The 27,930-nt window shown below is 48.3% G+C and overlaps 1 protein-coding gene across 1 annotated transcript in view; it reads right to left on the reverse strand.

Annotated features, from left to right (window-relative positions):
- Window positions 1–12,157: 12,157 nt before the first annotated feature.
- Window positions 12,158–27,930, reverse strand: part of LOC126298298 (OTU domain-containing protein 5-B-like) — a 216,554-nt gene continuing 200,781 nt past the window's right edge. Inside the window, exons 3-5 of the mRNA XM_049989595.1 lie at window positions 26,860–26,943; window positions 26,682–26,779; window positions 12,158–12,197 (exon numbers count right to left, since the gene is read on the reverse strand). Coding sequence (XP_049845552.1) covers window positions 12,158–12,197; window positions 26,682–26,779; window positions 26,860–26,943 — 222 coding nt within the window. The remainder of the gene's footprint in view (window positions 12,198–26,681; window positions 26,780–26,859; window positions 26,944–27,930) is intronic.

Below are 27,930 nucleotides of genomic sequence, written 5' to 3' on the forward strand. Positions count from 1 at the left end.
ACACTAGATCGCGTGTTATTGGAAAGACCAAAGGATGACAGCAATATCCTCTCATTGTGTCCGTACATAACAAGACTCAGGTTAATGAAGAATGTTTAATGAATGAGGTGACCCATTAGACGACCATAAATTCCACTATAATCGGGGAGAGGAGGCGGGGGGAGAGGAGGCGGGGGGGGAGAGGAGGCGGGGGGGGGAGAGGAGGCGGGGGGGGAGAGGAGGCGGGGGGGGGAGAGGAGGCGGGGGGGGAGAGGAGGCGGGGGGGGAGAGGAGGCGGGGGGGGAGAGGAGGCGGGGGGGGAGAGGAGGCGGGGGGGGGAGAGGAGGCGGGGGGGGGAGAGGAGGCGGGGGGGGAGATGAGGCGGGGGGGGAGAGGAGGCGGGGGGGGGAGATGAGGCGGGGGGGGGAGATGAGGCGGGGGGGGGAGATGAGGCGGGGGGGGGAGATGAGGCGGGGGGGGAGATGAGGCGGGGGGGGAGATGAGCGGGGGGGGAGATGAGGCGGGGGGGGAGATGAGGCGGGGGGGGAGAGGGGGGGAGAGGCGGGGGGGGAGATGAGGCGGGGGGGGAGATGAGGCGGGGGGGGGAGATGAGGCGGGGGGGGGAGATGAGGCGGGGGGGGGGAGATGAGGCGGGGGGGGGAGATGAGGCGGGGGGGGGAGATGAGGCGGGGGGGGGAGATGAGGCGGGGGGGGGGAGATGAGGCGGGGGGGGGGAGATGAGGCGGGGGGGGGGGGGAGATGAGGCGGGGGGGGGGAGATGAGGCGGGGGGGGGGGAGATGAGGCGGGGGGGGGGGGAGATGAGGCGGGGGGGGGGGGAGATGAGGCGGGGGGGGGGGGGGGAGATGAGGCGGGGGGGGGGGAGATGAGGCGGGGGGGGGGGAGATGAGGCGGGGGGGGGGAGATGAGGCGGGGGGGGGGGAGATGAGGCGGGGGGGGGGGAGATGAGGCGGGGGGGGGGAGATGAGGCGGGGGGGGGGGGAGATGAGGCGGGGGGGGGGGGGGGGAGATGAGGCGGGGGGGGGGGGGGAGATGAGGCGGGGGGGGGGGGGAGATGAGGCGGGGGGGGGGGGGGGAGATGAGGCGGGGGGGGGGGAGATGAGGCGGGGGGGGGGAGATGAGGCGGGGGGGGGGGGGAGATGAGGCGGGGGGGGGGAGATGAGGCGGGGGGGGGAGATGAGGCGGGGGGGGGAGATGAGGCGGGGGGGGGGAGATGAGGCGGGGGGGGGAGATGAGGCGGGGGGGGAGATGAGGCGGGGGGGGAGATGAGGCGGGGGGGGGAGATGAGGCGGGGGGGGGAGATGAGGCGGGGGGGGGAGATGAGGCGGGGGGGGAGATGAGGCGGGGGGGGGAGATGAGGCGGGGGGGGGAGATGAGGCGGGGGGGGGAGATGAGGCGGGGGGGGAGATGAGGCGGGGGGGGAGATGAGGCGGGGGGGGAGATGAGGCGGGGGGGGAGATGAGGCGGGGGGGGAGATGAGGCGGGGGGGGAGATGAGGCGGGGGGGGAGATGAGGCGGGGGGGGAGATGAGGCGGGGGGGGAGATGAGGCGGGGGGGGAGATGAGGCGGGGGGGGAGATGAGGCGGGGGGGGAGATGAGGCGGGGGGGGAGATGAGGCGGGGGGGGAGATGAGGCGGGGGGGGAGATGAGGCGGGGGGGGAGATGAGGCGGGGGGGGAGATGAGGCGGGGGGGGAGATGAGGCGGGGGGGGAGATGAGGCGGGGGGGAGATGAGGCGGGGGGGAGATGAGGCGGGGGGGAGATGAGGCGGGGGGGAGATGAGGCGGGGGGGAGATGAGGCGGGGGGGAGATGAGGCGGGGGGGAGATGAGGCGGGGGGGAGATGAGGCGGGGGGGAGATGAGGCGGGGGGGGAGATGAGGCGGGGGGGAGATGAGGCGGGGGGGGAGATGAGGCGGGGGGGAGATGAGGCGGGGGGGAGATGAGGCGGGGGGGAGATGAGGCGGGGGGGAGATGAGGCGGGGGGGAGATGAGGCGGGGGGGGAGATGAGGCGGGGGGGAGATGAGGCGGGGGGGAGATGAGGCGGGGGGGAGATGAGGCGGGGGGGAGATGAGGCGGGGGGGAGATGAGGCGGGGGGGAGATGAGGCGGGGGGGAGATGAGGCGGGGGGGAGATGAGGCGGGGGGGAGATGAGGCGGGGGGGAGATGAGGCGGGGGGGAGATGAGGCGGGGGGGAGATGAGGCGGGGGGGAGATGAGGCGGGGGGGAGATGAGGCGGGGGGGAGATGAGGCGGGGGGGAGATGAGGCGGGGGGGAGATGAGGCGGGGGGAGATGAGGCGGGGGGGAGATGAGGCGGGGGGGAGATGAGGCGGGGGGGAGATGAGGCGGGGGGGAGATGAGGCGGGGGGGAGATGAGGCGGGGGGGAGATGAGGCGGGGGGGAGATGAGGCGGGGGGGGAGATGAGGCGGGGGGGAGATGAGGCGGGGGGGAGATGAGGCGGGGGAGAGGCGGGGGAGATGAGGCGGGGGGGGAGATGAGGCGGGGGGGAGATGAGGCGGGGGGGAGATGAGGCGGGGGGGAGATGAGGCGGGGGGGAGATGAGGCGGGGGGGAGATGAGGCGGGGGGGAGATGAGGCGGGGGGGAGATGAGGCGGGGGGGAGATGAGGCGGGGGGGAGATGAGGCGGGGGGGAGATGAGGCGGGGGGGAGAGGAGGCGGGGGGGAGAGGAGGCGGGGGGGAGAGGAGGCGGGGGGGAGAGGAGGCGGGGGGGAGAGGAGGCGGGGGGGAGAGGAGGCGGGGGGGGAGAGGAGGCGGGGGGGAGAGGAGGCGGGGGGGAGAGGAGGCGGGGGGGAGAGGAGGCGGGGGGGAGAGGAGGCGGGGGGGAGAGGAGGCGGGGGGGAGAGGAGGCGGGGGGGAGAGGAGGCGGGGGGGAGAGGAGGCGGGGGGGAGAGGAGGCGGGGGGGAGAGGAGGCGGGGGGGAGAGGAGGCGGGGGGAGAGGAGGCGGGGGGAGAGGAGGCGGGGGGGAGAGGAGGCGGGGGGGAGAGGAGGCGGGGGGGAGAGGAGGCGGGGGGGAGAGGAGGCGGGGGGGAGAGGAGGCGGGGGGGAGAGGAGGCGGGGGGGAGAGGAGGCGGGGGGGAGAGGAGGCGGGGGGGGAGAGGAGGCGGGGGGGAGAGGAGGCGGGGGGGAGAGGAGGCGGGGGGGGAGAGGAGGCGGGGGGGAGAGGAGGCGGGGGGGGAGAGGAGGCGGGGGGGAGAGGAGGCGGGGGGGAGAGGAGGCGGGGGGGAGAGGAGGCGGGGGGGAGAGGAGGCGGGGGGGGAGAGGAGGCGGGGGGGGAGAGGAGGCGGGGGGGAGAGGAGGCGGGGGGGAGAGGAGGCGGGGGGGGAGAGGAGGCGGGGGGGGAGAGGAGGGGGGGGGGAGAGGAGGCGGGGGGGAGAGGAGGCGGGGGGGGGAGAGGAGGCGGGGGGGGGAGAGGAGGCGGGGGGGGGGGAGAGGAGGCGGGGGGGGGAGAGGAGGCGGGGGGGAGAGGAGGCGGGGGGGGGGGGGGGGAGAGGAGGCGGGGGGGGGGAGAGGAGGCGGGGGGGGGGGGGGGAGAGGAGGCGGGGGGGGGGGAGAGGAGGCGGGGGGGGGGAGAGGAGGCGGGGGGGGAGAGGAGGCGGGGGGGGGAGAGGAGGCGGGGGGGGAGAGGAGGCGGGGGGGGAGAGGAGGCGGGGGGGGGAGAGGAGGCGGGGGGGGGAGAGGAGGCGGGGGGGGGAGAGGAGGCGGGGGGGGAGAGGAGGCGGGGGGGGAGAGGAGGCGGGGGGGGAGAGGAGGCGGGGGGGGGGAGAGGAGGCGGGGGGGGAGAGGAGGCGGGGGGGGAGAGGAGGCGGGGGGGAGAGGAGGCGGGGGGGGGAGAGGAGGCGGGGGGGGGGAGAGGAGGCGGGGGGGGAGAGGAGGCGGGGGGGGAGAGGAGGCGGGGGGGGAGAGGAGGCGGGGGGGAGAGGAGGCGGGGGGGGAGAGGAGGCGGGGGGGAGAGGAGGCGGGGGGGAGAGGAGGCGGGGGGGGAGAGGAGGCGGGGGGGGAGAGGAGGCGGGGGGGAGAGGAGGCGGGGGGGGAGAGGAGGCGGGGGGGGAGAGGAGGCGGGGGGGAGAGGAGGCGGGGGGGAGAGGAGGCGGGGGGGAGAGGAGGCGGGGGGGGAGAGGAGGCGGGGGGGGAGAGGAGGCGGGGGGTGAGAGGAGGCGGGGGGTGAGAGGAGGCGGGGGGGGAGAGGAGGCGGGGGGGGAGAGGAGGCGGGGGGGGGAGAGGAGGCGGGGGGGGGAGAGGAGGCGGGGGGGGGAGAGGAGGCGGGGGGGGAGAGGAGGCGGGGGGGAGAGGAGGCGGGGGGGGAGAGGAGGCGGGGGGGAGAGGAGGCGGGGGGGAGAGGAGGCGGGGGGGGAGAGGAGGCGGGGGGGAGAGGAGGCGGGGGGGAGAGGAGGCGGGGGGGAGAGGAGGCGGGGGGGAGAGGAGGCGGGGGGGGAGAGGAGGCGGGGGGGGAGAGGAGGCGGGGGGGGAGAGGAGGCGGGGGGGGGAGAGGAGGCGGGGGGGGAGAGGAGGCGGGGGGGGAGAGGAGGCGGGGGAGAGGAGGCGGGGGGGAGAGGAGGCGGGGGGGAGAGGAGGCGGGGGGGGAGGAGGCGGGGGGGGAGAGGAGGCGGGGGGGAGAGGAGGCGGGGGGGGAGAGGAGGCGGGGGGGAGAGGAGGCGGGGGGGGAGAGGAGGCGGGGGGGGGAGAGGAGGCGGGGGGGGGAGAGGAGGCGGGGGGGAGAGGAGGCGGGGGGGGGAGAGGAGGCGGGGGGGGGAGAGGAGGCGGGGGGGGAGAGGAGGCGGGGGGGGGGGAGGAGGATATGAATGGCAGAGAAAGAGCCATATGCAGAAATGAAATGAAGAGGGGAAACCATCATTAAGGAGGGATAGGTTGTGGTTCACAAGAAACTGGTGATGGGAATTAAAAACTTTGAGGAGCAGGAAGGGTGTCACTGAAGGACGATAGTAAGGACAGCAGATGTAGTTGGCCTGTTAGGATGGAGACAGAGAATGCATACCATGACCGCAGAGTCCAAGTGGACCTGGATGGCAACTGCTTTCAATGTGGTATAAAGTGGGATCCATGTAGTAACAATATCCACATGAACCAATGTGCAAACGCCATTATAAGCCCTCAAAGCGCCAGCGCAGTTCCGATAAAGCATTTAACCCATGAAGGGTCGGTGACTGAGTATCAGTAAAATGAGACACAAGCTGCTGAGTAAAAGGCAATAGGTGACTGATATTACTGTCACCTCCTAGAGTTGCAATCACAGTTCCATTGAAGAAGCACGAAGCATGTACCACATTGAAAGAACAGGCTGGAGCCAATCACACCACAGGGTCACCATCCATCACCAACAAGGATGGGTGACGTCCATAAATAAGAAGTCAGACTCTGGTTGCAATGGGGGAGATGGTGCCTCTGGGACCATGGGGGAGGGGCTTATCCTGGGACTTGTGTGTCTTCTTTTCTTTCATAGCTCAAGGAGGACAGAGAAGGCTTTTGCTAGATCTGGAACCGACAGGGCAGGTGACCTTGGGGGCCTCAGATTGTGTGTCCCTTGGCTGTGACACCGGGCAGAAGGGTTCCAGGAGTGAGCCCCACCACCAGTGGATGCCAAAGAAGGGGGAGCGACACCCCGGAGGGGTGGGAATGGGAACTGCAGGGAGGATGGGGAGAGGAGAGGAGAGCAGAGGGGGGGATAGTACTGGGGTAAGGAAGAGGGAGGACAGGGAAAGGATATAACAAAGGTAAAAGTCAGTCATCGACACAGGATGAAGTCTGTCGTATTTCTGATGGGCCTCAGTGTAAGATAAACGATCACGGGACTTGTATCTTCTTTCCTTTCTTATAAGGCAGAAAAGGAACAAGGGAATCAATGAGAAGTGACCACTATCACAGAGGTCACCATGTGGCAACTAGTGTAAGGCAAAAAAAGCACTCAAATGAGTAGGGGAATCATCAAAAAGAAGGCATAGGCCGTGGTCCACAAGAAATTGGTCAATGACTAGCCCCCCAACTAGACAAAGAATCACTGCCCCACAAAGGTTATGGACATTAAAATCCCTAAGCAGGCGGAAGGGAGAAGGGGGTGGCTGAAGGAGGGTAGTTAGGGCAGCCGGTGTAGGTGGTCCATCGAGAGGGAGGGAGGGAGGGAGGGTTGCAAACCATGACTTCAGAGCCAAAGTGAACCTGGACACCGACTGCTTCCAATGTGGTATGAAGTTGGACCTAAATACTAACAACGTCAGAATGGACCAATGTGCAAAGACCGGTTCTGACAAAAAGCACAAAGCCCAAAAAAGGTAAGTGAGTGAGCATCAAGAAGATATTCCTGGAGAACAACACAAGTTGCTGAGTAAAAGGCAATAACGGATTGCAACTCTGGGAGGTGACTGTAGTACCAATTACAGTTCCACTGAATAAGCATGGAGCAGGTATCCAAATCGGAGGCAAATGGGCTGGAGCCAATCATGTTGCAGGTCACCATCCATCACCAATGACAATACGGTGACATCTCTAAATAAGAAGTTAGAATCAGGTTGTGTGGAGGGGGAGAGCACCTAAAGTGGCACAGGGGGGGGGGGGGGGGAGGGTGGGTTCGTTTTCTTCTTTTCTTTCACAGGTTGGGGGGGGGGGGGCGGCAGGACAGGGAGGAAGAAATGGCTTCTGCAAGATCTGGAACTGAAAGACAGCGGTTGACTTTTGGGCACACAGACTACGTGTCCCATGGCTGAGGTGCACTACCAGGCCTCTGGCCTGAAGGATGTGGGGGAGGGATACCAAGAGGAAGCCCCATCACTGGTGGGGGCCGAAGAAGGGGGACACCTCTCTGGTCGAGGAGGGGAGAGGGGGGGGGGAGGAGGACTGAGGTAAGGAAGACGGAGGAGGGAGAAAGGACGTAACAGTGGCAAAGGTAGAAGCCATCGAGACAGGTTAAAGTCTCTCGTATTTCTGATGACCTTCCGTGTGAGAAACAATCAAGGGATTTCTATTCCTGCATCTTTCTCTCCTCCTTATAGCCGGGCAATGTGGTGAGAGTGGAGAGTGACAGTCATGACAACACACACACCAGTGTCTGAACACATGGGCTCCCCTCATTGAGTGGGTGTCCACTTCACTCATCTTACTGAGACACTCCAATTGCTGAACTCTTCCTCGATATTCTTCTCAACAAACAACAGAATTGTGGTGATAAATGTGTTCCTGTCAGTGCTAGTACAGATCAGGTAGTTGGGAAAGTGTTTCGCCCCCAGCTGGCGAGCTTGGCTCTCCTCCTAGGGTGTAGCCAATGAAGGCAAGGCTGCAGGGTCATAAGAAGCAGCATTAAATAATCCATTAGCAGCTAAGGATATGGCCATAGAAGAACAGCCACTTTTTTGGAGCTTGATACATTTCATACACAAAGTAACCACCCTGATACAACCTACTCTGATCAGGGGCTCTCCCCATGGGTGCCACCCAGCCACAGCAAGGGCTGTCTGACAGGACAGCCATTTCCCTGAGTTCCAATGCTCCAGAATGACAAGCAACCACTCCTGGGCATACATTGAGAGGAAACAGCTCAGGTATCTTAAGTGTGATCCCTACGTTCTCAGGGGGCTCAGCCAGATGGCTATATAACAGCCCTACCACACAGACTGGCTACACGTGTTGGTAATCTAGCAGGGCAGAGGTGGGCTATGACACGGAAGGAAGAGGGGGCAGGAAGGGGGAAGGAAGCGGGAAGAGGTACACACACCACAGATGCTAGGGAGCAAATTCGTCCCCAAACAGCTAGGGAGCAAGTTCGTCTCCAAACAGCTCACACTACGGAAAGAAAATTTAGAAGTGGGGTCGAAGCTCAAAAAGGGTCTCTCTCTCTCTCTCTCTCTCTCTCTCTCTCTCTCTCTCTCTCTGACCAATGTGACCGACTAGGATGCACATAATCACAGTGACTCGATCAGGAGTGAGCAAGTGACAGCTTTCCTCGACTTGTTGCACTAATGGATGGACAGTGTACAGCACACACAGGCCCTGAAGGGCACAGAGTCAAAGCAGATGACACGATCGTAAAACCTGTGTCGCAGGAGGTACTGCATGACCTGATGCAGGATACTGAGCAGTGTTCTGGAAGTTGATACTGAAAACTGAAAACTGTTGGTGCCAATGACTAAGGCACACCTGACACCATGGTCAGTCAGAGCCATCAGTGTACAAAAAGGTACTATCACAAAGTTCTGTGCGAAGGTTGTGAAACTTAGTGACAGACCGAGGCTGGAGTAGTGTCCTTCGGAAGTGAAAGAAGACCAAGGTGATCACAGGCTACCACACGAAGCCAAGGTGGTGAAGGGTTCACACCTACCAGGAAAATTGCTTTGAGCATGAAGTTAAGCTGCCAGAGTAAGAGCCAGAAGCGAACTCGAGGAGTTAACAGAACAGTGACGCACCCCATACTGGTGACCCAACGAAGGAGGTGGCACAGGGTGGGTGACCAGGCATGGCAGATGAACAGCTCAAGTATCTGCTGAGGAGAGAGTAATTGTGTTACGACAGCGGTAGTATGGCAGCTTCTGCATACAGACTCTCAACTGTGCTAGTGTAAAAATTCCCAGTGGCCATACAGATGCCACGATGGTGGATTTAATCGAGATGGCGTAAGAGGGACAGATGGGTAGATGCAAAAATGGAACGCCCATACTCTAGTTTCAAACAGACAAGGGACCACTACAAACAGAAGAGGGTGGTCCAATCCGCTCCCCAGGAAGTGCTGCTGATGACAAATAGGACACTGCAGGACCGTGTACAGCGGGCGGCCAGCTAAGGTATGTGGGAGGACCAAGAAAGCATCCTATCAAGTGTGAGCTCCAGGGATTTTGTAGTTTCAATGGACATAGAGCAACTGACCCAAAATGTAAAGATGGTGGAATAAATAAACGGAGCCATCAGAAATTCATAAAAACTGTTTTATCAGTGGAAAAGTGAAACCATTGTTGATGCTCCGTAAGTAAAGACGATCAAGACATCACTGAAGATGCCACTCCAGGAGAAAAGTGCGTGGAGTACTGCAACAGATCACAAAATCGTCAACGAAATGGGAGCCAGAGATGCCCAGCAGGAGACTGAACATAATAGAGCTAATGGAGATAGCAAAGATTATGATGCACAGGACGGAACATTGATGCACACAGTTTTCCTGGATAAAGGTGTCCAACAAGGGAGAACTCTCACGTACTTTGAAAACTCTTATCTTTTAAAAATTCCTGAAAGAAACTGGGCAGGCGACCAAGGTATCTCCATGTATAGAAAGTACGGAGGATATCAGTCCCCCAGCAGATGTCATAGCCACAGCCTAGCACATCCACACCAAACTATTCAAGACATGGGTTGACAAAGTCATGAGATGATCAATTGCACAAGAGCATGTTCAGAATCCAAACTGTGCAGTGGCTAGTAAATTTCGAGACTCTAGCCACCACACCAGCTGGGCACTAATTGCCTTGCAGACACAGATGATGAGGGAAATGGGGTGATAACCAGAAGGACTGTGTGTCCTCACCAGGCTTCAGTATGGATATAACAATGGCTTCATGTCAGCGTCTGCGGAATGTGCACCCTGCCCAGATGCGATTGTACGAATGAAGGAGAAAATGCCTCCCTGCAAGAGAAAAGTTCTGCAGCATCTGAATGTGAACATTGTCTGGCCCTGGGGCAGAGGATTGGGATGCTGAAAAGAGAAGGGTATTGCCTGAGCCACCTCCACTCATTTCCCATGGAGGAAGGTATGGTGATAGTGGGTGGAGCTCAAAATCTCTACAAAATAGTGGCCCAAGCAGTTCGAGATAGCAGTATGGTCCACTATGAAATCATCTGCTATGGTCAGGCAAGAAACCAGGGAATGGACCTTGGTCTCAGAGAGCTGATGGAGATTACCCCCGTATGATGGGAGAGCGAGTGAAACTGTTAAAAGGACAAGTAAATGAAATCCAGCTAGCTTTTTTGCTATCTCAAGTAACATGACGACACTATGCATGCAACTTTTCATAAGGAATGCAGTTTGCCACCAGAGGATGACAGTTAAAAATGCAGAGAACACGTCTCTGCATGCAAATTGCATCACGGCATGCCTCAATCTACCAAGGGACCCAGATATGGTGCGTAAAAAGGAACGTTTTTAAGGTATACTACCTGGGCATCACAACTGGGGAAATGTTCGTGGAAGGTCACCAGCAAGGATCTTTGTAAACACAGACATGCACACCTCAAAACTTTAATACTGGCTACAGCGACCACAATGCACAGCTACTTGCCATATGCGGAAGTATTGACTTGTCTAGGAATGGAAGTGTTATCTACAAGAGAAAATTCAGCATCCAAAATATTGAAAACTTCAAACATATGCCAAGTACCCACTTGTGGAATAAAATCTACAACAATTACAACACAGATGAAAAGGTGGATAATTTCATGGAAATTTACAGGCATTGTTTTGAAATTGCATTTCCAAAAATGAAAATAATTTGTAAAGGCCCCAGCAAACCCAAAACTTGGATTACTTCAGGGATCAAAGTATCATGTAGAAGAAAAAGAGATCTTTTTGCACTGTCAAAAACAGATAGCAGTCCTGAATTTGCCCACTACTTCAAAAAATACAAGTTAACTCTGAGTTGTGTAACAAGGGAAGCAAAATTAAGGGAAAATGACAAACTTATTATGGAATCATCAAACAAAGCTAAGAAATTTGGAACACAGTACAGAGACTTACGGGAAAGGTGGAAACACACAAAAATATTGTATTGTCACAGGCGGGCAACAAGATTACAGATTCAAAATTAATTGCTAACCACTTCAGTACTTACTACACCAATATTGCTGGTGAGCTAGTGAAGAACAAATGGGAAAAACATCAAACAAAATAATACAGGAAATTTCTGGAAATAGTGTAACAAATACATCCATGTTCCTTCGACCAATAAGTAGGGAAGAACTGTTAAACACCATAAAGTCATTAAAAATAAATATTCAGCCGGAGTTAACGACTTGCCAGACTACATTATAAAAATATCAGCTGAACAGATACACGCACCACTGCTAGATATATGCAATTATTCACTATCAAGTGGTATTTTCTCATAACAGCTAAAAACTGCAAAAGTTGTACCCCTTTACAAAAAGGGTGATCGGTAGTGGCCGGACGGTCAACTATTGGCCTGTGTCACTCCTCTCAGGTTTTTCAAAAATAATTGAAAAACTAGTTCTGTCACATTTAACTGATTTCTTTAACAAAAAAAAATAATAATGTATGATCTCAGGATATCAGGATATCAGCATAGCTTCAGGCCTCAGTGCAGTACTGAACCAGCCATTTTTAGTCTCACAAATCATATTTTAAATTCAGTGGATAATCACAAAAATTTTGGGGGGGGGGGGGGGGGGGGGGGGGATTTTCCTGGATTTAACAAAAGCATTTCATTTAATAGACCAGGAAATTATCCTAAGAAAGTTAGAGTGGTAAGGTGTAAGAGGCCTACCTAGAAAATCGCTCTCAGATAACAGAGGTAAAACACATGGGAAAAAACGAACTCCAAGCTTATCAATCGAAACCTCCCACGTTAACCAACGGTGTACCGTAAGGCTCAATTTTACGTCCCTTTCTCTTCTTAATTTTCATAAATGACTTCCTCCTACACGTTCAACACTCCGAACCAGTGCTATTTGCAGATGACACGAGCATATTAATTGAAGGTGAAAACGAAATGGCTCCAAGTTTAAATGCTAAAGTCACAAATGAAAATGTCACAGAGTGGTTTATGAGGAATAAATTACTGACAAACCCTTAAAAAAAAACAGTTGTCTTACACTTCCATACATAACAAAATAAAAACCCATTAAAACCAAACATGTCCATGGGAAACCAAAGAATTAACAGTGTCACTGAAACAAAATTTCTTGGCATCTACTTACAAGACAATCTTAAATGGAATTCCCACATCACATCATTAAATGTTAAACTACCAAAAATGACTTGTGCGATGAGGATTATATAGAACAACACAAGTCCTGAAACAGTTAGAGCAGTGTATTATGGTTGCATACACTCCCTATTGAGATATGGCATCATATTCTGGGGAAATTCTCCTCATAGCATAACAACACTCTGGAAACTGCCCTTAGCTGTTTAGTCCCCCTTAAACATCCCAACAACCACCACCAAAACTCTGGAAACAAAAAAAGATTGTGAGGATAATGAAAAAATGCTAACAGACGAAAATCATGCAAACCTTTCTTTAAAGATCTGGGGATTCTACCCCTACCATGTATCTATATACCAGAAGTTGTCATTAAACGAGCAGGGATAGAAATACACCGTTTGATGCAATATGCTTGGGACAACAGTACATTTTCAGGCAGACAAACTTTCGAAATTACAGTAGTTACAATTGTCAACAACAGATGGCGCTGCGGTCTGGGAAACTCTATAGTACGATATTTATCACATATCCACCATGCGTAGCAATAATATGGCGTAGTCTCTGAATGAAATTACCCGAAACCTTTGACAACGTGTCTGGCGGAATGGCTTCACATGCAGATGAAATGTACTGCTTCAGCTGTTCAATTGTTTCTGGATTCTGGCGGTACACCTGGTCTTTCAAGTGTCCCCACAGAAAGAAGCCATAGGGGTTCACGTCTGGCGAATAGGGAGGCCAATCCACACCGCCTCCTGTATGTTTCGGATAGCCCAATGCAATCACACGATCATCGAAATATTCATTCAGGAAATTAAAGACGTCGGCCGTGCGATGTGGTCGGGCACCATCTTGCATAAACCACGAGGTGTTTGCAGTGTCGTCTAAGGCAGTTTGTACCACCACAAATTCACGAAGAATGTCCAGATAGAGTGATACAGTAATCGTTTCGGATCTGAAAAATGGGCCAATGATTCCTTTGGAAGAAATGGCAGCCCAGACCAGTACTTTTTGAGGATGCAGGGACGATGGGACTGCAACATGGGGCTTTTCGGTTCCCCATATGGGCCAGTTCTGTTTATTGACAAAGCCGTCCAGGTAAAAATAAGCTTAGTCAGTAAACCAAATGCTGCCCACATGCATATCGCCATCATCAATACTGTGCACTATATCGTTAGCGAATGTTTCTCGTGCAGCAATGGTAGCCGCGCTGAGGGGTTGCCGCGTTTGAATTTTGTATGGATAGAGGTGTAAACTCTGGCGCATGAGACGATACGTGGACGTTGGAGTCATTTGGACCACAGCTGCAACATGGCGAACGGAAAGCCGAGGCTGCTGTTGGATCACCTGCTGCACTAGCTGCGCGTTGCCCTCTGTGGTTGCCGTACGCGGTCGCCCTACCTTTCCAGCACGTTCATCCATCATGTTCCCAGTCCGTTGAAAATTTTCAAACAGATCCTTTATTGTATCGCTTTTCAGTCCTTTGGTTACATTAAACCTCCGTTGAAAACTTCCGTCTTGATGCAACAACACTGTGTTCTAGGCGATGGAATTCCAACACCAGAAAAATCCTCTGTTCTAAGGAATAAACCATGTTGTCCACAGCACACTTGCACGTTGTGAACAGCACACGCTTACAGCAGAAAGACGACGTACAGAATGGCGCAGCCACAGACTGCGTTGTCTTCTATATCTTTCACATCACTTGCAGCGCCATCTGTTGTTGAAAATTGTAACTACTGTAATTTCGAAAGTTTGTCCGCCTGAAAATGTACTGTTGTCCCAAGCATTTTGCAACAAACTGTGTATTTCTATCGCTGCTCGTTCAGTTTTTATTGCCGTTTCAAATATACCGGTCATTTTTGAAACACCCTGTAAATCTGTGTATGAACACCATACAAGGGCAAATGGTGACATACACAGACATCATTGTTATACCACACCGTGCAAGAAAGATGTGTATCAGTCAGGTTCACATTTGTTTAATAAGCTGCCACATAACTTAAAGGCCATAAACAAAATCCATAGCTTTAAAAAATCTGTACTTCATATCTCTAGGAAAACTGTTTTTATTCAGTAACACAGTATCTTGAAAAAATAAGTTAATTTCTGTTATAACAATATAAAAATGTAATGTGACAATATAGCAATATAACAATTGATAAATGTAACAGCGGTATATTAATGTAATGTCATTTCGTCCGACATCTAGGGTATAGTATATGTATCTCAAAGATTCAGGACGTAAGTAAATAAATAAATAAATGGAGTAGAGACTCCAGTCAGCTTTAGAAAGGTAAGTGAGCAAGGGAGGGGAGGGAGGGAGGGTAGGAGTCACCAAATGGATAGCACAGGGGAAACAGTCACCCAGGTAAGCATCAGAGGGAATGTACCACTCAAGATGATGGGCAAGCTGGGCAGTGCAGAAGGAGAGGTCCAAATGGGAATAGGTGCACGTCTGGAAGGAATGTGGATGCTCTTATGTTAAGGCTGATGAGGTTTAGTTGATTGAGAAGGTCAGCCAAGAGAGCACCTCGCTGACAGGTACTGAGAAAACCCTAAAGGGAATGATGTGCATTAATATCACCGAGCAGCAGAAAGGGGCGAGGGAGTTGCCTATTAAGCTTGAGGAAATCTGCCCTAGTAACACCAAATGACAGGGGGATGTAAATGGTACAAAGGGAAAAGTTCAAGTAAGGAAGCAAACCGTGGACTGCAACAGCTTGAAGCCAGGTAGTTGGGGAGATGGGTTGATATGATCATCATCCCAGATGAGCAACACAAATCCCACTCGAGATGGAATGCCATCATTAGGGGGAAGGTCGAAGAGGACCTGGAAGAAATGGAGAGCTCAAAAGCAGTCATGAGGGCACAATTTCGTTTCCTGGCAGCAGAGAACAACTGTTCACTGCGATTCCAAAAGCAACCATAATTCATCCTCGTTGGACTGAAGGCCGCAAACATTCCATTGGAGGAGAGTCATGATGAGGAAAGGGGAGGAGGGAAAAAAATGAAGAGGGTGTCACCTCGACAGCTGCCTAGTGCTGGCCTTCGAAGGCTCACTGCTACAGGGTGCAGAGGCTGAAGGATCCTGCTCCACGAGATCTACAGAGGTATTGGCATTCCCCTTCTCTGTCTGCGGAGTCAAGGGCAGAAAAACAGTTGGCGATGAACACCTGCAACACAGAGGTCAGCCAAGCGACGGTATCACGTGGCGACACTGTCTAAGAGGATCTCTGAATCAATGAAGGAGAAGACCATATGCCTTTGTTTGATTTCTTTGAGCCTTTGCAGTTGGCATGTGGTGATTCAGATGTTTGTTGGCTGGAGGAATCGAAGAAGTCTTCGCGGGAGTATTCCTTCCATCCTTTCCAGCCTCCCGATTGTGCAGCAGGTGACTTCACCCTATAAAGCCAAAGTTTGGTGGCTTGTTGCACAGCTGGAGGAGACAGTGTTGCTACCATTACACTGGGAGATTTTAGAACTGTGGTGCTGACTGATGTCACATGTCTGTGTGGCCATGTCCTTCGCGAAGCAAAATTTAACAACAACAGTACTGTAGGTGCCGCATGGTAGAACTTAGGTTTTCTGACTAGCCAACAATTTGAGAGTGACACCCACATCTCCTGGATGGCCCGCTCATTGAGATACACAGGACAATCTTGGAAGAGGCAGCATGGTCACCACTGCAATTGATACAGCATGGAAGAGGAGGCAGACAATCACCCTTGTTTGCATCCCTATCACAGGTTACACATTTGGCTCGGTGTCAACAGGACATTTGAGTGTGGTTGTAACAATGACACAGGTAGAAGCACTTGGGTTCAGAATGTACGGTCCAACTGTGATAACTTCGTATAGCCTGCTTTGACCTTGGCCGGAAGAACTACTCTATCAAAAGTGAGAAAGAGAGTGTGTGTGGGCACTAAGGTAGCCTCTACCTTTTTCATCACCTGATGGTCTGCAGTGACACCCTGATCAGATTTGTATGTTTGGATTTCTGCCTCAGTCAGACCATCGAGCAGCCTAGTGTAAACAACACCACGAGAATTCAGTGTTCGATAGGCCTCTACATGAACGGGATAACTGTGGAGGAGCAAAGCTGCAAGCAGTTGTTGTGCTTGGGAATTAGAAGTTGTCTCCAAAAGCTAAGTGCCATAGCGTAAATAAGAGAAGTATTTCACATGGCCGGCAATTGCATCAACACCTTTCTGCACAACAAATGGATTTACTGTAGCAAAGGACTGATAATCTTCAGTACGTGAAACGACAAGGAACTGTGGTGAAACTGGGAAAGTCTTTGAATTGTTAACATCATTCTCTTTATGTTTGGTAGATGTTGACTGTGAAGAAGATTGGTTCATTGCAAGAAAATCCCCATGGTTGCCAGCATCTCAGATGGTGTGCTCCTCCCAACTGCCCCCCCTCCTGAACACCTACCAGAGACACCAATCGGCAATTTGGAAAGCTAGTAGCTCAAGCAATCGCATCTCTCTGTGAATTGCCTGTACCACGGGATACGTGCAAACCATACCTGTCAACCTGCGGCTGGGAATCATGCGTTCTCCATTCACCTGTTATGCATCAGAGCCTGTTATGCCTTCAGGAGCGAGCGTAGAGGGAGGAAAAAGAAAAACACCAAAGCAGAGGAAGGATAGTGGAAGGGGAAAAAGAAAAGAAAGAAGAAGAAGAAGAAGAGAAAAAAAAAAAGAAAAGAAAGAAGAAGAAGAAGAAGAGAAAAAAAAAAAGAAAAGAAAGAAGAAGAAGAAAAAAAAGAAAAGAAAGAAGAAGAAGAAGAAGAGAAAAAAAAAAGAAAAGAAAGAAGAAGAAAAGAAAGAAGAAGAAAAGAAAAGAAAGAAGAAGAAGAAGAAAAGAAAGAAGAAGAAGAAAAGAAAAGAAAGAAGAAGAAGAAAAGAAAAGAAAGAAGAAAAAAAGAAAAGAAAGAAGAAAAAAGAAAAGAAAGAAGAAAAAAGAAAAGAAAGAAGAAAAAAGAAAAGAAAGAAGAAAAAAGAAAAGAAAGAAGAAAAAAGAAAAGAAAGAAGAAAAAAGAAAAGAATGAAGAAAAAAGAAAAAAGAAGAAAAAAGAAAAAAAGAAAAAAGAAAGAAACAAAAAATGGTGGAGAGACTGTTCTTATGTCTGGGATGTTCTTGGAGATATGTTCTTCATTTTCAGTAGCTGACATGTTCCCCAAGAGAGGGAAAAAAGAATAACAAGAGAATATACATGCAGCATGGAATGGAAAAGCTGCTGCAAAGCTGGGGCCCTGTGGTAGCCAAGTATTAACACTTGGAAGAATGCTAAGCCCCCTGTGGAGGTGACAATTGAGGTGGAAAGTGATCATGCCACATTCTCTCCAAAGTAGACCACAAAGGCTCAATAATACTGAGATCCGATGATTGTGGTGTACAGAAGAGGTGTCATAGATGATCACTGTGCTTACAAAACCAGTCCTTGACAACATGAGTTGTGTTAGCGCGCCCTGTCATCTCTGAACACACCATTTCCACTGGGGACAAATATTTTACTATGGAATGGGCCTTGTTGACCAAAATGGTTATATAATCCTTGGCAGTAATATGAGCTTGCTGAGTAACCATGGGGGTCATGGAATACCATGATGTGGCTTCTCAGATCATCAAAGCCCTGTCATATTTCACTCTTGGTACATAAACTCCGTCAAAAGTTGGCACAGTGTGAAATAAGACTCATCCGACCAAATGACTTTCTTCCATTGCTCTGTAGTCCAAATTTTGTTGCTGGCAGGATTTACAAATTTGACATTCATTTTTGCAGTGAGTTCTGCAGCTGTCATCCTCTTAGTTTTCATCAGAATTGTGTCACAATCACTCAACACACACTTTCATCCACATTGTCTCAGTAGATGATATTTTTCCGCTTTCCTCGTATACAGCATAAATCTTCAATTTGGTGCCTTTTGCAATACCAAACACTTTGGCTACCTTGGTTACAGAAGTAGCTACCATACGGGCACCAACAATTTGCCGACATTCGAATTCACTTAGCTCTGATACAATGCAATCGCAACTACACAGAACACTGTTCTGACCACGACTGGCACTTGCTATGTACTGAGGACACTGTGCAGATGCTGTTCATGGTGAAATACAACAGTGCAGGCAGCACACTTGGCTAGTACCTGTATTTATGTTCAAGCAAGCATTTCTCAGGACGTTTCCATATTTTTGTCCAATCCCTGTAAGTCAAGTATTATAATACTTAGGTAAGAATCTCACTTTTGTAGAGCAGAAGTGGAAAGAAGGAGTTGTCACATTAATCAGGAACTGCCATAAAATTAAGAACACAAACATTCACAAGTTTTGCCTAGAGCAGCACAGAAGTAGAATTTTGTAATAAATTATTCACAACAGTTAGTGTATCTTGAGCACTTGCAGTTAATTTTAATCTATTCATAAATCACCTTCAAAGGTCTATTGGCCTATTTAACATTGGAAAAAAAACCAAAGGTTTTGCTGGTGATTTTGAAGTAGATTTCCTTAAAAACTCTTCCAGTAAGAATTTATGACCATCAGCAACACTATCATTCAACTTTATACCTACTGTGAACTTCTCAACTATGGTAGCCAATTGCTCACAAACTGCAACTGACAATGTTTATACAAAAGGCTAATGAAGAAAATTATTGACCATCCAGTCACATTAATGTGACCACCTGTCAAATGCTTGAATAACCACCTTTTGCAGCACAGACTACTGAGAGACCTGCAGGAAGAGAGTCAGTGGGGTTCTGGAAGGTACTGACAGGCATATGGAGCTATACTGACTCCAGTGCTGTGACCAGCTGCATGAGGTTTCTCAGTTGCGAACCCATGACGCAAACAGCCTGACTGAGGTGGTCGCTCACATTCTTGGGAGCTGTTTGACATTTTGCACTCTCTGATCATCCGTCTGATGCACATATCCGAAAAGGCCACCTGTCGCCACTCGGTATATATCCAGTTCGGATGCTGGCATGCAAACTCCAGCCTTCATAGCTAATAAACACCAATCAGCAAGGGTGCAGGAACCAGTCGTCTGTTGTGAAGGCCCATACACAGCAACGTTCCCTGAATGGTCATTGAAGAGACACTGCTGGTAGCTCCCTCGATTCTTCTGAGAAGTCAGTTGCTCAACATTTGCACATCTGTTCAACCGAACTCATCTTCGCAGCAGTCATTCACCAATGTTGAATATGGCCCATGGTGCATCACAGTTGCGTTGGTGCTAGTTTTCAATAGCACTGTTTTGCCATGCATGACATATTTTAACCATGCCAGCATGTGAATGGTTTACAAACTTTGCTGTTTTGGAAATGCTTCCACCCTTAGCCTGAAAGCCGATTAACATTGGATGTCATATGAATCTGTTTGTTTTTGCATTATGACAGGGACTGCACTGTTTTCCATGTCCACCCCCTCCCCTTTCCCGGACACTTTATCCCTTGCCTGACACACCTTATTTACTTTCCACTGCTAGTGTTGTCACCTGCCATCTGAGATGACATGCTGACGTCTAATAGACACAGTTATCACATTAGCCATGTATTACAAAATCAGTAGTCAATGGCTTCTCAGACATGAAATTTCTTTTGTTAAATTACTAAGCAGGATATAAAATCTACTAAATCTGAGTTCAAGACAGCAGTGAATGAACGAAAACTTGATTATTCTACGATACTCTTCAATGACATGAACCAGAATGGTCATGTACATGAATGCAAACCGCAGCACTTTATCAATAAAAAGTACTTTTATTGTTTGAATACTTTCTTCCACCAAAGCTAACCCAGATTACACCAAAGTCTGCAAAATATCCACGAATTATTCAAGGGTTAAAGGTATCTTGTAAGTCAAAAAGAAATGGTATTTATCAGTCAGACTACTCTGAAGGTTACACCATAGCTCATTACAAGACATAATGCAGAGTATAGAAGACAGTAATCAGATATGAAAGCAAATGTATTGCGAAACAGAGATAATCAACTCAGATAACAAAATAAATACAATATGGGTTATGGTGAAGGAGGAGACTGGTGCAAGATATTCCATGGTAGCATCTACTTACCTGACAACCCAATTTTTTAAGTAACAGTTATGAAATATTTGTTAAACGGTTTTGCAGTGCTGAATGCATCTATTACCAATGTATCATTTACACTTAATGCTATCTGTTGCTCTTAATGTATGGTCCCACCAGTCATTATAAACATCTTCAGTAAAATGAATGTGACCCTCACTACAGCAGCAGAAGTAATGCCCACCATAAAATCTTTTTTAAAAAATATAGTGGTTATGAAACAGTATCAACAAAATTACTTTAACAGTGTACTTTTGAGTTTAGTAATACTGCATGTATTGAATTATAAGACGAAGTTTTCTCCCAAATTCATCATTCAGAAAATACAAGGTCATATTACATTCGCAGGTTAAACTTTAGGTGCTAAGGTTAACGTTTTCATCTTATGTAATATGATTACTATAGGGGATGACTTAGATGAAGCTTTGACAATTGAGGTCACATGCATATTTATTTATAAGAATTTGGAAGGGTTGTTTAGTATCACAAAATTGCTGCCACTAGCATTTGTACTCCTATCACTGGTGCAACCACAAGCAATGTCTAATCTGACTACAGTTTGTTTTAATGTACTATTAATTAAGGCATTTAATTTTTTCTTTCACAAGAGTTTGGTACTTCTTGTTAGGGCTTTTCTGTAATCTATTAACTTCACGCGAGGTGAACCAAAATTGCACACTAAGTTAGTACGACATTTTTTGAATGTCTGTAAGACAAATACAAACTTCCTGTATATTTGGTTCAAATGGCTCTGAGCACTATGGGACTTAACATCTGTGGTCATCAGTCGCCTAGAACTTAGCACTACTTAGACCTAACTAATCTAAGGACATCACACACATCCATGCCCGAGGCAGGATTCGAACCTGCGACCATCGCGGTTGCGCAGTTACAGACTGTAGCGCCTAGAACCACTCTGCCACTCCGGCCGGCTCCTGTGTATTTTTTCTGATTTTTGTCGACTGCACTTCAAAATCACTAACTGGCCAATTGTGTGACTATCAATAAAATAAACACACAACAGTTGAGGCAGAAACTTCACAATATTTTTCAACAGATAGAAGAAGTCGACAGTGTTAAAATTCTTGGAATTAAAGCTTGGTAATGAATTCAGCTGGGAGGAGCATACCACAGAACTGCTAAAGTGGCTGCACAAATCTCTTATTTTTAGTGTGAAGATAGTCAGATATATGTGATAAAAATAAAACTGACTAGCATACTTCGCATATTTTTATTCCACAATGTCAAATATTATTTTTTTAGGGTAACTCAAGAAGCCAAGCTAAAGTTAAAGTTTGCAGAGACCCAAAAAGTGTAATATGAACATCCTGCAGACACTCATTTATGCATTTTTGACATTATTAGTAACATACACACATCAGTTGGTTCTGCTAAGACATTTTAATATTACGTACAATCTGACTTCCATACAAATTCAGTGCAGTAATGCGATCATTGTAAATAAATGTTCTAAACTGACTTTTCTATTTCATGATTGGAGGCTCCACCAGCCTACAAATCATCATAGGGCTTAATGTTTTGAACATTTACATTTTTCATCACAAGCTATTTATTACCTTTTAAATGCAAATATGTTTAAGATTTTTTGACTTGCTCAACATCCATGAGCATGATTTTCTTTTTTTAAAAAGTATTTAATGTGCATCCATGTATTCTGACATGTTCTATATCTCAGAGGATTTTTTCACTGTGGATCAATTGGATGGTTAAGTACATCTAATTTAAGTTTAGCCTCAGAGCCGTAACAGGAAATGCAGATAGTTGTGTGTCCAATTCCCACACAGAATGGTAGGCTTCTTTACTGTTAGAACTGAATTTAGCTCTTTGCCTCTCCCTAGTCTCGTGATTATGCCTGGAAATATGGAAATGGACTCGTGGACTATGTTCTGTCATGAAAGTACTGCACTGTGCTCTGGGCTATCTTCACTGGTGTTATTTTCAGGACGCCATTGTCCTGTATGGCAACTAATGGACATGACATCCTTTTCCCTGAGATCATCTTTACCGATTCCCTTACTTCAATGGAGGATGTCAACTAGTTAATGGACTTCAGAACCTCACATCATGGCCCCTTCTTGTGCTCATTAACTTTGTCAGGCTTTTGCCCTCACTTTTGAAAGGCTTGAAGAGCTCTTGCTTGGATCTCTGTACCACTGTTTACCTGCCCCTTATTGCAGGTCAGCACTGTTTGTTCCACGAAGAGTCAGGCTGCCGCATATGAGGACTGAAGATTTTGATATGGATGCATCAATGGCTGCCTTGTCGACAACTTGGGTCCACACGGCTTCTTGGGGGTCTGTGCCACACTCAATCCCTAACATCAACTCTTGTCAACCAAAATCAGGACTCGTCTGATCAGGCCACTGTTTTTTCAGTTGCTTGAGGTACAACCGATATGGTCACGAGTCTATGAGAGCCACTGCATGCGATGTCTTACTGTTAGCAAAGGTACTTGCGTCAGTTGTCTGCTGCTCATTAATGTGAAATTTCACTGAACTGGAGTAATGGATATGTTTGTCGTATGTCCCACATTAGGCCATTGGCCACTGCGTTGTTTGTGAAGAGAGGCATTGCCCAAAATTTGGTATTCTCGACACACACTTCACATTGTGAATCCCAGACTATTGAATTCCAGAATGATTTCTGAAATGGAATGTCCCATACGTCTTGCTCCAACTACAATTCTGCACTCAAAGTCTGTTAATTCCCATTGTGTGGCAATAATCACTTCGGAACCTTCACACATCAATCACCTGCATACAAATGCCGGCTTCACCAATGCACTGCCATTTTATACCTTGTGTACACAATGCTAATGCCATCTGTATATGTGAATATTACTATTAAATAATTTGTCACCTCAGTGTAATGTGGACAGAAACTGGTAAATTATTGTTGTTGTAGTGGAGGTCAGCTACCCTTCCCACTTAGCAGATTCTGTGAGAGCATAAGAGAAAACATCAAGGGCAGAGAATGACCCTGGGCTGTGCTACAATGTGTCATTTCCTCAATCTTCAGGAGGCATATGTTTTCTGATCATCAGAGATTTGTAGGTGGAGTTACAGGCCCAGAGCTATCGTCCAAAAGGAATCATGTTTGGCGATGGTGGTAGACTGACTTCAAGAGCACCTCACTATGCATGGATTACTGTGGCCAGAGATCAATGGAACAAACTGTTACCTTGAACAACATGACATGTACTTTGACAGCAACTAATGATGCTTTAGTACCTATTCTATTGCACTGACTTCTTCCCCTGTACTTTAGCTTTTTGGGAAGAAACAGAATGCTTGACAAAGTGTACCAATTGTTGTTGGCGAGATTGTAGCTTTTCGGACACTGTCATTATGTTGTCAGCCTTCAAAGTCTGTGGAACTGATTCTCTGGCAGTTGTCCACTTACTGGTGCTGTAACAACATGTGCAGCAGCTTAAGAAATTGTTGGTAGTTGTATTTACTGCTTGTGCAAATATGGTAATGAACTATGAAAGCAGCAGAGGCTCAAGTTATTTCTTTCCTTCAGCATATGGCACATGTTTTTAAATTTTATACTGTACTTCTTTTCTTCGATGTAGACTGGATCCACTCTCTGCTCCAAACAATGTTTGTTAGACGATTTAGCACATATTGGTGGAGACACATATTCTACACTTTGCTCACGAGCTGCTTGGCTGTTAAAAATCACTGTAGGTTTTTCCTAGAGGCTTCCATTTACTCCCTTCATCATGTTCTGCACATCTGTAACACCTTTATCTTATCTGCCCATTCTTTTTGTATTTCAATGACACTTGCTAATTAGGTCACCTGATTGCACTCCACAGTTGGAATTTTGAGTTTTATGTAGTTCAGTTACAATGGGAGAGTCAGCAAGCTTCTTAGATTTATGTAACTTTGTTACTTTTCCAGAAGTGACAGTTTTGTTCAGCAATTTATTTTAGATTCTCCCAATTGGTTCTGGGCTACTTTTAATAGTTACTCTCTACACCTTTTTGTAAGTAAAATGAGGGTATCTTATCAAATGTGTCTTCTGCACTTTTAATTATCATGAAAACATTTTGAAACGCCTGTGTTCTGTTACTACTAAGTGTTTCTTATTTTTGTAGATGAGTGCTCAGGAGCGTTAATCTCCAGAATTCTCTTGTAGGGTTGAGTAAGTACTCACTATTGGTGAAGCCAATCCATTAGGAAAGTTTTTAAGAATTTATAACCTCCATTAGCATTCCACAAGCAGCTAGGGTAAGAGGAGTCCACCCACACTTATTTGTGTAAGTTTTGTACAAGTGAGGTGAGGTAGGTGCTTCACAAGCTATCCAGTAACAGCTGTTTCACCTCAACAGCCAGCACACAGCCTCTTTCACTGTGACACCACAGGGTGGTTGCTGAAGCATGCACAGACCTTCATGTTACAGAACAGCATTTACCAGTCACTGCTTAGAAATCCCACGTCAACCAAACCTGCCAGCCCAACCAACAAAGACTGTGCTTTCCGAGATGCTTGCCATTTGGCGTGATCTTGGAAACCACTTCATGAATGTGACTATTACAGAAACTAACAAAGCACGCAGAACTTTAGTATTATTAGAAATGTTAATATGATGCTGATTTAGGTAAAAATTCAAATGGCTCTGAGTACTATGGGACTTAACTTCTGTGGTCATCAATCCCCTAGAGCTTAGAACTACTTAAACCTAACTAACCGAAGGACATCACACACATCCATGCCCGAGGCAGGATTTGAACCTGTGACCGTAGCGGTCACGCGCTTCCAGACTGAAGCGCCTGGCACTGCACAGCCACACCAGCCGGCTGCTGATTTAGGGATCAGGAGTATTTATGCTGTTGATGGAATGCAGCAGCTGAAAGCAAATCTGTGTGCCATATAAATAATTTCACTGACACTCTCCTAATTTGCATACATATCATTCAACTGGCAGGATGTTAGATTAAGGCCACAAGACCACTCTGATAGATTACGGTTCTACCAATGGATTCCAAGATAGAACACTGAAGAGCTGCAGTTCATAGCTAACTTCTTATTTACAGATGAGATGCGATTCACAGAGAGCGTGATGATTAATTACTACAGTAATTACATATATGTAGAAGCAAATTCTTGACTGGTTGTGGAAGCATACATTGGATTTAGTATCACTGTCTGGGGAGAACTGTGGGCGAGACTCTTAGGGCCATACATCTTACCGAACAAACTAGCAGGTGCTGTTTATCACATATTTCTGTTAATAATAATAATAATAATAATAATAATAATAATAATAATAATAATAATCACCACCACCACCCATGCAGAAAGAAAACACACGTAGTTCATGCACAAAGGGGAATCACCTCATTCTCTATGCCACTTATGATAGTATTTAACACCTTGTTTAATGGCTGTTGTATTGGTCGAGGTAGTCCAGTAGCATGACTTCCTCTTGCTGGTATGATCTTAATCCCTTGGATTTCCAAAACACTTACAATCATTGGTGTGAATGACTATCAGCAAGGTGCACACATTAGAGGAGCATCTGCCCCACACATACGACCAAATCCAAGGGCATGCAGGTGTATTTGGACACGTTCATATTTCTATGGTGGGAGGGGGGGGGGGGGCTGAAGAATATAAAATGAGTGGAAACAACACTGAACACATACTGTAGCACTGACAGACATATGACATCACAGGGCAGAATGGCCCAGATTTTGTTTTTGTCATTGTGTTTACAAGAACTTTTATAGTTTTTAGGGGTACTGTTTCCCGTAAGAATATGCAATACCCTTTCCAGAATGTGTTTTATATTTTAAACATTGGAAAATTCAGGATGGAATAATGGAAATAGTAAGCTTTCGGTCGCGCGCGCTTCCACAGCCTCTGTCTGTCGAGGCCAGCATGTATAAGTTTGATCATATACCTTGTTTTAATACATTTTGTTTGTTATACATTTCATTGTCAAGCATTTTAGACAAAGAAATGACACAATAAAATTGTTTAATTGAGTTTAGAGTAAATCTAAGTGTCCTAAATAAATTAATTTCCTCAAGCAATATTAATATGCACAACACCTTATTGTGAGAATTAATGCGTTCTTCGACCTTGTTTTCTGTAAATTATGACAGAGACTGTTGTACATACAAAGGATGGTGTACCTCACATCTTAGCAGTGCTTTTAGTAGCAAACCTTCAATGTGGCAAAGGCTAATAACTTGCTTCTATACTTCAAGCTTTAGAATAACACTCAAAGAATAGTGCAGCACACTGTAAAGCAGTCTCACTTATGTCACTACTAAAGTCCTAGAATCCTTCATTAAGAATAGAAATATTACTTCAGAGTTAGAGAAACTTGTTTCCAGTTCCTACATTAAATAGCACACAACAATAACAAAAGCTGAAATGCTTTTGAATGTTTTAGTCACATTACTGAACCTACAATGAAGTTTCTGTATTGTTGAGCTTTCATGTGGAGCCTTTGGAGTAGTTACGAACTGTAATTTGTGTGTGTGTGTGTGTGTGTGTGTGTGTGTGTGTGTGTGTGTGTGGGGGGGGGGGGGGGGAAGGGGGGGGGGGGAAGGGGGGGGGGGAACATGCCTAGTAATAAAGAATGGAATTTTCTGTCATACCGGTAAAATTCTGCAATTGCCTGCAATTCCAAAGTACCACCAGCTTCATTCACATTTCGAATTTTTTTCACATAGTCATCAAACGAACCGTCTACAAACTGTAAAAAGAAAAAGAAGAGAAGTGTGATTGTCAGCACCATAGAGAAAGAGAGAAAGAGAGAATTTTCCATCAACGTACCTTACTGAATTTCATCCTTTGTCTTAACATATAATCCGTACAATGTTTACGGACTATTTTATGAGCAGCCTGTGTGAAGAAAATCTGAAAAATAAAAAAAAAAATGTGTAAACCATCTTATTTAAGAAAGCAAAAGTATAAGTAAAACTATCTTATTTGAAGAAAGCAAAAGTGAACTTTTATAGGCTGATCAATTGCTTAAGCAATTACAGTGCCTAATATTACAAGAGAAGACCACTTTCTTTTCTAAATTCTAGGAAAGGCCTAGTTCTCACTTGATTCAATTTACAAAGAATGAATGAGAATTCACTGGGGTAGTGTTGTTGTTGTTGTTGTGGTGGTGGTGGTGGTGGTGGTGGTGGTATAAGCAGCAGCTCACCAACCCTTTTTTGTTTAGGTTGTGGTTATTAGTAACCTTCTTACAATACTGGAACACAAATGTGATTGCAAATCATCAAACTTCTGAAACTGAAACCACAAACTCTCCATTTAAAGCCCATTAACTTCTAAACTAGTCACATCCAAATACACATTTAGACAAAACCCAAAACTGAATATGTACTTATTGTGAAAGATTATCTGTTTTATGGTGTTCCACAGCCTGATAAGTTACCTTAATAAATATGAAAGTATGCATTTAGTGAGTGGAACAAAATCTTCCTTCCTAAGCAGTTTTCTTGAGAATATTAATTGATACACTTAAGACATCTTAGAAAATTTTTCTAATGATAATATTGGATCCAAATCTGAGGCAAAAGCTGATTATCTCAGCTCACTCCTACACTAACACCACTATTCAGTGCTGGGAAACTAACATTTAAGAAGGCATTATACTATTAAAAACATAGATTGAGGCGTCTTTGTAGGTGCATGCCCTGTTACAACATGGGCACAGGAACGATTCCATTCACAGCAAGAGAGAGGGACACATGCTACTCTTGTCAATAAGCTGCCGGTGCAGTGCAGTGCAGTGCAGTGCAGATGCAGGTACAGATTAAGTTCACCTGTATGGCTGACCAGTTGGCAGTGGGTTTGTTTATCAAATCCAGGTAGGTGAGTTGGTGATCTGCC

This window comes from Schistocerca gregaria, chromosome X (genome assembly GCF_023897955.1).
Source record: "Schistocerca gregaria isolate iqSchGreg1 chromosome X, iqSchGreg1.2, whole genome shotgun sequence".
NCBI classification, from domain to species: domain Eukaryota; kingdom Metazoa; phylum Arthropoda; class Insecta; order Orthoptera; family Acrididae; genus Schistocerca; species Schistocerca gregaria.